This window comes from Mya arenaria, chromosome 10, assembly GCF_026914265.1.
Source record: "Mya arenaria isolate MELC-2E11 chromosome 10, ASM2691426v1".
In the NCBI taxonomy this organism is placed as follows: Eukaryota; Metazoa; Mollusca; class Bivalvia; order Myida; family Myidae; genus Mya; species Mya arenaria.
The window spans coordinates 72,287,974-72,299,353 of NC_069131.1; the positions used below are offsets into that span (position 1 = coordinate 72,287,974).

General features: G+C 34.4%; 1 protein-coding gene across 6 annotated transcripts in view; it reads left to right on the forward strand.

Moving 5' to 3' along the window:
• The window catches only part of LOC128205617 (potassium channel subfamily T member 2-like), an 80,397-nt gene extending 70,155 nt beyond the window's left edge, over positions 1-10,242 (forward strand). For all 6 annotated transcript variants that reach the window (XM_052907372.1, XM_052907377.1, XM_052907373.1 and 3 more), the window contains 9 exons: positions 349-420; positions 751-885; positions 1,513-1,624; positions 2,265-2,369; positions 2,994-3,077; positions 3,337-3,492; positions 4,790-4,967; positions 6,413-6,497; positions 7,338-10,242. In XM_052907372.1, the coding sequence (XP_052763332.1) occupies positions 349-420; positions 751-885; positions 1,513-1,624; positions 2,265-2,369; positions 2,994-3,077; positions 3,337-3,492; positions 4,790-4,967; positions 6,413-6,497; positions 7,338-7,557 (1,147 nt within the window). In that variant the 3' untranslated portion in view covers positions 7,558-10,242. The remainder of the gene's footprint in view (positions 1-348; positions 421-750; positions 886-1,512; positions 1,625-2,264; positions 2,370-2,993; positions 3,078-3,336; positions 3,493-4,789; positions 4,968-6,412; positions 6,498-7,337) is intronic.
• The last annotated feature ends 1,138 nt before the right edge of the window (positions 10,243-11,380 follow it).

An 11,380-nucleotide genomic window follows, 5' to 3' on the forward strand; every position in this document is an offset into this window, starting at 1 on the left:
GTAGCTATATGGATGACAGTGCTCATATCTTTTATTTTAAATCTGAGATGAACTATCCAACTCAGATAACTACTTTGCAATGAATCATTTGAGTTGGATAGTTCATCTCAGATTTAAAAAAACTTTGTGATAAAACACCCATGAAAAATTATATAAAGTAATTTGATATGATGGATGGCATCAGAGCCTTGAAAAAGAATTCTTTAATGTTATTGACAACATGCCAATGCTTGTAAGATCTCTTAATAAAAATAACCATTTATTAATCGTTTTAAACAAAAATGAAAATCTCAGGATAGCTTATTTAAAAAAAAAAAACATATTCAATATTTCATTGTTTTATTTCAGGCCGGACGTAATATTTCAGGAAACAATCTCATATTTCCCTCTTGTCTACTGGATGCTGGGATCTATATCGAGGTAACTTGCTTAAAATAATCAAAAATTGGTTGGTGAGTAATCCACAGCTCTCAGGAATGAGCTATACTCCTAATTGTAGAACACTGGTTAACTTTTATGTTCAGTTAAAGTTAACCAAAATGATTATTGATTGGTTGGAATAAGTACAGCATTCTCTGTAACCATTCAAATCATTTATATAGAGAGAGTGTAACGATAGTAAAAACAAATTATGATGTCATGTTTTCAAACTGCTTTTCTTAATGATAAAGCATTGTAGGTTTGAAGTCTACTAGCAATGTTTTTGGCTTGTGGCTAAGCGTCTAATTGTTATTGTATCTGTATTTCCAGTGTGGATGACCTATTGAAGGCAGGAATCAACAAAGCGTCACATCTTGTGGTCGTAAACAAGGAGCAGAGTGAAAATGAGAGCGAGGACACGCTGGCCGACTCCGAGACCATTGTTGCCGTGCAAACCATATTCAAGTACTTATTGCAGTTTTTATTATATAATATAAAAACAGAAAATACTTGCAACAACTCCCTTATGCTCACCTGGATTTAAAAAATGTTTCCTTTTGGTAGGTTCTGCAACTAAAAAATCTTCACTTTTTGTGTTAAAAGGAATACCGGGTATACAAGCTAACAATACCTGTGAGAGAATTTTTTTTTAGATAATCTGACCTTTTCAAATCATGATTAAGCTATGCTATTAAAAAGTAAGTAAAAAATAGTTTTTAATATTTTAATATTCACAATTTTTCACTTTAGTCATGTTCTGAACTATGGCCAAGTGTTTTTACATGGTTCATGAACATGCTTACATTTGGATCACCAATCATCATTATAGTCAATTTGTTCATTGCCAAACCAGCCTGACATAAATATACATAACCAATGGACGTATTTACTAGTCTCTGTATAACCATTTTGGTGCCAATGAGGGTTACTTACTGAATATTCAATGAGTAGCATTTTTTGTAAGGCTGTTCTCAAATGCAAACTTAATTACCAAGCAGAACCACCTGACCTGGGTTTATGCATTTTCGTGCATATAGCCAATTCTCGTGAAGTGTTCTCACTGTATATACACCAAGTAACATTGTTTTTCAGGCTGTTCCCGAATGCCAACATTATTACGGAGCTAAACCAGGCATCAAACATGCGGTTCATGCATTTCCGCGCCCATGACGAATACTCACAGAAAATCTCTGACCTAGAAAGGGTATGTAAATGTAGCTAACAAATTTGGCTGGACATCCACAATTATAAAAGTTTTGCACATTTCTTTTTATTTATTGTGAAGCTATATTTATAATTTAATAAAAACAATTAATAATATCGAAAAAAACTTCTTCTTTTTAATTTAAACACAAGGCCAAACCATATCAGTGTTTTATTGTATTAATCCTAATTTACTGCTCCTATTTTTCACCTCGAAAATCGTAAAACAAAGTCGAACAAATCTTTCTTGTGAAGCCAGGCATCATATAGCAAAACAAAATCATGCTTGATTATGACCCTGACAAGTTACAAAATACTGATTCGGGACTTTAAAATGATAATTTTGTGGGGTTTTTTTTCTTTAACTTGCACATGGAAGGCTGAATAATTTTGTTATTGTTTAGGATTGTCATCTTATGTAATGTCAAATTTACGTATGCACGTAAAAGTATCGATCACATGTCTCTGTTGTGGATTGGAAAATCTAACCCTCAGTCACGCTGCTAGCCAGTAACTTGGCAACCCTCTTTACCGGCTTCCACATGTGCCTTATGGTTTTCCATCTTCACCAGAAACACATGAAAGATATTTATGATCTTCATTTGTGCGTCTGACGGTATTAATATTTTTTTCTTCCACAGAAACTGAAGTCAAGCATGACGTCAAACTTGAGCCATATATTCCGTCTGCCATTTGCTGCAGGCCAGGTGTTCAGTGCCAGTATGTTAGACACACTGCTTTATCAGGTATGTTGGATTGAAAATATGACAATATATATTATATTTAAACTATGTTTCATTAAAGTAATTGTTACTACTGTCGGCTAGCCTCATTATTTTATTTATAGGCTATTTGCTGCGGGCCTTGGTTGGTATTCAATATTGGTCTTAAGTTGGATCTAAGAACGATGTAGCTAATCAGATTACTGGTTATCAATAACTGACCAATAGAGTGAATGAAATCAATGTTGTATGATCATAAGATTTACTTAAGTTTAATATTGAATACCACCCCAGGGTTCTGTTTCAATAAGATATCTTAGTTGCTAACGTTACGCTGATTGAGAGTGCTCAAGTTACAGCCAGATTCTTGACAATAAATATTCTCATGATATTTTTATTGAAACTCAGTTAAAGCCAAAAACAGGGTAACGCATGGCTAGTTATGATCGTAAACCTGATCATCTTTAATTTAAAATTTATTATCAAGCGGTTCTGATTTTCAATGTTACGCATGGAAATTAAATTTTTTAAACTTATTGATCTTTAATTTTAAACTCATTGTCAGAAATCATTGATTCTGATTTGTCTACCGAATATGTTATTTTTATGATTCAATGCATAAGTCAAATTGAACCTGTATCATTTCAGACATTTGTAAAAGGATACCTCATCACTTTTGTACGCCTTTTGCTTGGAATTGACGCTGAGGAAAACTCTGGACATCTTTCCAGTGTAAGTTAAATTATCACAAATTGACACAGATTATTGGTAAAAAATAAAGCAGAAGATGAGGGGTGTTTATGGATTACACTTATAGGATACACAATGTTTCTGATGAAATAACATTTTTTTTTGTAATTTGACCGCAACAAATTGTGAAAATGTCACAGGAACAACATGATAAAATTATGTGATACGATTGAAATTATGTAATTCTTTGACTCATCCTTGCTTTAGTTTAATTCTTTTACACATTAACGCCAAATTTCAGATCCGAATCAAGCGGACTACCCTTGCACGCTACCGCACATACGGAGAACTATACCACGCTCTGTGTTCAACAACGGGAGAAGTCCCGATTGCTCTGTACCGAACTGATAACCAGTCAGCAATCAAATCAGCCAGTCCAGCCTCTCCTACACCACCGGTGGGTATTTCCTCGAAAACCTCTTATTTCATAAGTACTTATACACACCAATTTATGATCTTGCAAAGAGGAATGGTTAATTTGAAAGCTAGTTCAGAGAATTTTATAGCCAATATTAACTAATGTTCCCAGTGCTAAAAAATATGCTTTTTCCACAATTCAAGAAATTCTGTTGTAGTTTATTGCTGTTGAAGTTCTAATAGCTCACAAATAAATGGTTAAACAAATATTTGAGTATAATTTTGCAGCCTTTGTAAATATTTATTACAAATTCTGAATTAGTAAAATAACATGCGAAAAAATTCATTCCAATTTACAAGGAACAAGTCATTTTCATAAATAACAGAAAAAATCCCCTGTTATTATACTCTCCACTGTTAAAAAATAATCAATAATCAACTCATAAATTTGGAGGATCCTTTGATTGGGTTCAGCAGAGCATTGTAGAACATGGGCTAAGAAATTCCCTCGGCATCATGACAACCAACAAAAATAGGCAGTTAGTGGATGAAAACAAATTGGTTTGGTATAAATATATTTCTGATAACATCAGCACTAAGCATGTGGATGGTTAGAAATCCATTCTTGCATACCAGACGTGTGTTTCCGGTAATGTGACCAGTGCTGGAAAAACTAATCTTACACCCCCCATGTAAGATGAGTCACGCGCAACAACGCGCCACTTCTTATTTCTTTTATTGCATGGTTTATTCTGCAATTTCAACAAAATATAAGTATACAATACTTTCAATTAAAATTGAAAATAATAATCGTAAAAGCGTGAATAATAAAGGAACTATTTGATGTCGATAGTGATTTAAAATTACTGCACTTTATGATGTCAGTACACAATGTCGCACAAGCTTTTTGGTGAAATGTACAAATGTGTGTTTTCTACGTCAATTTTCCCACAAATTCATAATTTTAGGTATGCAAGAAAAAATATCAATCATGTTTTTCCGGTACGGATGGAAAAATCCGACCCTCGGGCAGCTGCGTGGCCTGTAACTCGGCAAGCCTTGTTACCGGCTTAAGCGCGTGCCCTCGGGTCGGATTTTTCCATCCGTACCAAAAACACATGATAGATATTTATATTGTCACAAAGTAATACAGAAAGTGATCCATCATCTATGGTCACCAATTTGAGTTTGATGGAAAGAACCTCAAATATTTTTGTATTCAGAACAATAACACAGAGCATATTGCCAGCAAGAAACTGCATTGTCATCATGAGCCAAGGAAAGTGAACAGCCACCCGCGTCCAAAGTTTGTCTATTAATCTAATATTTTTCTTCAGAACAACAACACAGAGCAGGCCAATGGCAAGAAGCTGACCCATCACCGTGAGCCGAAGAAAGTGAACAGCCAGCTGAACATTCAGAAACACTGGAATACTCAGAATCCGGAGCGCGAGGACATCTCTGATCTCATACGGAACAGAATGAAGAGTCTCGACCTCACTATTGATGACTACTGTGAGCACCATGTTTTTTTGTCATTAAGTAAATGCCAGAGAAAAATGGATTTTAATTTTTTACTTTAAAAATTCTTAAAAGGATGGTTGGGTAAATTTATTGTTAAATCTTCAAATTAAAAATGTATTGAATAATCTTATTTTGGCCAACTTTCCTTGCTTGCAGAGTTCAAAATTTTGTCAAATAAAAATGATAGGACGAGGGATACCGGATAAAAGTTGGCCGGAATGAAAATGAAAATTTAAGTGTGTACTTTCTATGGCGTTGGTCTAGATTTTGAACCAGTTTAGAAACTCATCTGATTTTCAAAATGTTGTTGAGATAGTTTCATTATATTGGCATAACCACAGTTTTGGGGATAACTGGTTTTGGGGAGCTGTTATCGTCGTTGTGCATTTTTAAAGTGTTCAAGACATTGACATAAAACTTGGTATGCATGGTAATCATGAAACTTGATATAAAGGTTCATCAAAAAACTTGGTATACATATTAATAATGTCACTTGGTATAATTCTTAATGGGTGAATGACTAGCAGATCCCATAAATCTGGTCCCCGGGAGTTATAGAACGAAGAGTAGTATAGTGTCCCCTTGAAGCACCATTATGATATAGTATTATGGCATCAGTTGTGAAAATGGAGTGGTGAAAGCAAAAAGGTATTATCACCTTCTTTAATTAATGTCAAATTGAACCCTCTTCCCTTTACCCAATGAAATGTAGGATGAGTTGCTATTCACTATTAAGCGCTGAACGCTATACAACAATCCTTATGGAAAGGTACTAAGCGGGGGGGGGGGGGGGGGTCATTACTTAAGCAGACAGCATCACCTAGTTATATATATAATATTTTGATTAAGGTCATTGCTGAAATATAAGGTGGACTCTTGCATAGCGCTATGTGGTACACTCTGAATATGCAACTCAAACCTGTTGAAACCTCTCGACCTTAAATTCAGGTTGTTGCTTAGGTAATGAATACTCTTGCATAGCGCTATGTGATACTCTGTGCTAATGCAACTCCCCCTTGTTTTTACCTTTCGCATGATGATTCAGGTCTTGCTGAATATAAGGTGGGCTCTTGCATAGTGCTATGTGGTATTCTCTGATAATTCCCCTTTTCCCTGTGGTAACCTATCAACTGTTTGTTCAGGTCTTGCTGAAATATGAGGAGGGCTTGCACAGCGCTTTGTGAAACTCTCTGCTAATGCAACTCTCCCCTGTGGTAACTTATCAACTGTAGATTTAAGGTCTTGCTAAAGTAAGGAGGGCTTGCATAGCGTTTTGTGAAACTCTCTGCTAATGCACCCCTCCCCTGTGGTAATCTATCAACTAGTGATTCAGATCTTGCTGAAGTATAAGGAGGGCTCGCAAACCGCTTAATGGTACTCTCTGCTAATGTAACTCGCCGAGGCATACATTTAACCATTCTGCTTGTGTGTTCCAGGTTCTATGGAATATAAGAAGAATGACATTTGTTATGTGATCCTTAACCCTTCCCCAAAGAGAAAACTACGCACTGGTGACCTTGTGTAAGTATATCACATGGTGACCTTGTGTAAGTATATCACATGGTGACCTTGTGTAAGTATATCACATGGTGACCTTGTGTAAGTATATCACATGATGACCTTGTGTAAGTATATCACATGGTGACCTTGTGTAAGTATATCACATGCATTTTGAATGTCGCTTCTGAAGATCAAGCATCATTGGTGTTTGCAACTTACAGTGTTTGTGATTTGGTTCGCCGTGTGTAGTGTATGTGCTGCGATGCAACATGGATACAAAACAAAACAGTTAGCGAACATGAACAACTGTTTTAGCCTTAACTGAACTCTGAGCTAGGTATTGTGATGACCTTGGGCTCATTGACATTAGCTGCATCTTAATGCAAAACCTTTAATCTTGGTCATAACTCAAAGAACTATCAATACATTCAATTTAAACTTGGTTCATATGTTGCCAAAGACAATACGCATACTTTCTTAAGATTGTTCGAGAAATCAGCCCTAGTGTGTAATAATTGGAAATGAAGTGGTCTCTGTAAGGTTTCAAATAAACTCGTACTTATTTCCTGCTTTATTGAGCTCATTTCTCAAATTATCTAAATACTGTTATAGCAATGTAAGTATATAATAATGAAATAAATATGATCCGAGTATATTTGTTTTGTCATTTACTGCTTTTTTATTCTCCATGTGAAGAGTATTTTCTCTTCTAAAGGGAGAGTACTGAAAAGATAATTGTAGGAAGCTTAATTGTCTTTTGTGAAATTTGATTTAAATTATTTTGACGTACGGTAAAATTGTTTAAAAATATTTTTTTTAGAAATTTTCCCATGCTTTGAATGTGTATAAACATATTTTCAGCTACGTGATTCAGCCCAGCTCTATGTACGCCATTCCAAGTCGTATCACCCGGCTAAAGCAAAACCGACGTAACTGGACACCTCCGTTAAAACGCTCTGGTTCCGACACAAACATTACACTGAAATTCCCGGACGATGCCAACTTCAGTAGAGATCGCACAAGCTCATTGTCGGATCGGAAACCTAAGAAAAGGTTTCACATTGGATCTGTTGAGACTTGACTTTAATATTGCAGTTTCAGATATAGTTGGTTGTATGAGTTAAAATGTTGTTTAATGTTGGTTTTCAAAGTTATTGATGTTCTTGTTAAAGTTTAAAAATAGTTTGTTTTATTATTTAAAGTGTTGTTAATTGTTTGATTACGGAATAGTAGCTGTTGTTAGGGGCACTTAAGATGTTTATTAAAGGCAAAGCTCCTTGTAGTTTCAAAAAATGAAGACGTTGTCATGTATTGGCTGTATTTCAACTGTCACTGATTTAATTATATGAGGCCCTCACAGTTGATTTATCAGTGGTCACATCTCATTGCCAATGCCTTTCAAACAAGTTAACTTACAAAAATATTTTACCAGGGGGCCTCACAACGTGTTCCGAAATTAAGATCATGTATCTATCAGTGTAAACTATGTCTACAACGTTGTATTGGATATAGAAGGTAACCCAATCTCAGGAAGCTTTGCCTTACACCCAGACCTAAAGCTGTCCTCTACTTGCCTAGCTTTCAGACTGAAGAAATTAAAAAAATTGGACTTGTGTATTGAATACATGAAATGTAGAATTAGTCCTAAAATAGCGGGGAGAGGGTGGTGATATATTGTGAAAGTCACATTTGATGCAATTTAATTATTTATAATTTTGCATAGTAAGTTGTCATGTTTATGAAATAGACTTGAGATTAAAATGAATGTTTATAACATAATACATAATATTTTAAAAAAGTGTGCATACCATTATGTACATTGAATCAAAAATGGATTCCCCTTAGAAATTAGAGCATTATTTGCCCTTCTTTTTGCAAACCTTTAGTTTGTGGGCGTATGTTTAAAAATTGTCAAACTATAGTCATTTCAGGAAATATAGCCAAGGTATAGTCAGTTTCCAAAAAAATCATGGTACATGGTATAGTCTGCTTCTGAAAACTTTGCCAAAATATAGTCAGTTTCAGGGGAAAATGCTAGGGTATAGTCAGTTTCAGGGGAAAATGCTAGGGTATAGTCAGTTTTGGAAAATATTGCCAAGGTATAGTCAGTTTTAAAAAGCATTGTCAAAGTAAAGGTAGCTTCAAGGGAGTTTATCCAGGCATAACCATAGCATCTAGGTGTTGTCGGCAGTATAAGGGTGCCATTACCCTAATTTTTGGCTATGGCATAACTGAATAGAGTAGTTTACTGTACTTGCCCAACTTAACAACTTTCCCAGTCCCATTTCCTGTTTTTCTGTGCTTTATATAACCATGTTCACTTCCTGCTGTGCTTGATTTATGTATTTTAATCAATTGACCAATTGCCTGTTTTATCAACCTCAGGTTTGTGCCGGTGCATGAATCCAAGTTGACGTGTAATAGCTCACCAGACATTACCACCTCTAAGTTCTGATGCGCATTGTGGTATACCAGTGCTTTCACTACCCTAGAAAACCACCAAATTTTACACACTGCTGCAAAGTAAACACAAAATCTGGATTTAAAAAGAAAATGAGTATGTCGCAAAGTGGTGAAAGGCTTTATTTTACACTCTCCTTATATCACAAACAATAATTGAATTTCCCAAACAGAAGTTTATTTTATGAAATATTTTTTTCACAAAATGGATTAAACTAACTGCTTACCGTATTTTATAAAGAGCTGATCATTTTTATAAACAGCTGATTTTTATGAATTGCCTATTTCACAACTGCTGATTTTATGAATTGCTTATTGCACAAACTGCTGATTTTATAAAATGCTTATTTCACAAACTGCTGATTTTATGAATTGCTAATTTCACAAACTGATGATTTTATGAATTGCTAATTTCACAAACTGCTGATTTTATTGTTCAGTGTTGTACAAACTGCTGCAAGGTTTTTGTCTTCGCATCTGGAGAATTTTACCTGATTCCTAAGCTTACTTTTCAAAAAGTATCCCTGTTGCGCTAGTAAATTCATAGAAATGGAATCCATTACCATAATATCAATTATAAATCTGCCATTGATATATATTGCAAAATAGGATTGTCCGTATTTTAGCTTTCTGAGTTCACATCAAAACAAGTACAATGTATCTTTGCAGTGTTAGATGATGACATCAGAGGAAATATTAAAATTAATAACAATGTTGAAACTGCTCTTCTAAATGATTTTCGATGCTTTTACTGTAGAATTGTTTTTATTTGAAACAGTACTGCTGCCATGTTTGTCTTTGTAATTCTGCTTTAATTTATTTTCTTTAGATTCTCAGCTGCATTTAATCTTGTTTTTTTCTTGGCAATTTGCAAGTTCTTCACGTGTCATGGCTTAAACATTGAATAAAAAAATAAAAATGCGAGAATCTAGATACATGCTTGTTTGTTTGTAGTTTTCATGTACATTAGAATTATGTACCATTTATTGTGTAAAAGGGACCAATGATTTTTGACGGGACCAAAATATATATTTTACTGTGATTAATGTTTGTTACTGTTGATAAGACATAGTTGATAACATGTGTTTGTTAGCATGGATAACATGTGTTATTTGTTTGTTAAATATTGATGTTTTCACAGTGCTCTGTGTTTGGTATTAACTTTTATGATTATGTATGAGGTTTCCACTTTTTGTCATAAAATTGTAAATATCCCAGGAATTTCATATCCTTCATTTCAGGAAAAAAATATGTTGTAATATTTTTGGGCATCAAATATGTTGTAATATTTTTGGGCATCAAATATGTTGTAATATTTTTGGGCATCAAATATGTTGTAATATTTTTGGGCATCAAATATGTTGTAATATTTTTGGGCATCAAATATAAAATATAAATTTTAAGCATTGAAATGATATTCTCTGTTTATAGGAGACTTAGTAATTGTTTATTATGAAGCAGTAGGACTCGCTGAAGATGTTCTCTTAAACTTTGACAAACAAGGAATATTTTTTCTGCTTACTATTGTTGTGTTGTAAATACTTGTTAGTGTATATTTTTTAATTTGTTTATGTTCGAATTCGCCATGTGTTCATATATCCTTTATTTTAATTATATATATTTTCTGTATGATATGATATGATATGTATATATGTTAAGCGATGTCACCATGATAACTGTGTCAGCACATATCGAGCAAAATCAAATACCTCAGCTCCTACATTTCTTGTATCTTGGTCCATCCTTGAAGATTGTGTGTGTGTGCGTGCGTGCGGGCGTGCGTGCGTGTGTGTGTGTGTGCTGTCATCCTAAGACCTTTTCAAAGTTCATGCAATTTTAGACTTCTTTTTTATTGAGTTGGGAAATAGCCCTTGGATTAAGCCAGGTTTGTTTAGTGTGAAGTTGTCACTGAGTCATAAAAAATATTTTCTGAACTAAAAGTTTGAGTCTGGTCATGTCAAACACATTTTTTAAGGATGGCCGAAGATGTGTCTCTTGATTTGTTTTCAGAAATCTAAAAAAAATTATGAACTGTAATTCTGCGATGTTTTTGTCTTGTTTTGTGCATTTATATTTGCTTCACTCAATTTCAGAGTCACTATCACTGGTCCGAGACTTACAACTCCCTGGGTTGTAACTAAAAATAAATCACATTAAATTATTTATATTATAATTTCAATATGTGCATTGATGGGAGTTTTCTTTAAAAGAAAAATCTCTATGGTTACTCATTGTCGAATCTCATTTAGTTCATGACTGCTGCAACATAGTTTTCATCAGGTGTAACGAAAACAGATTGTTTTTTTCCGGTTTCCCCACCCGACTCTAAATTTGCTTTATTTTTCACTCATTTTTGGTACATGGTTTTGGGTAGGGCCTAAAAAACAACAACATTTGTTTTGGGTTACTCGACCCTACCTACGAAACAGGCGCCGACCTTACTG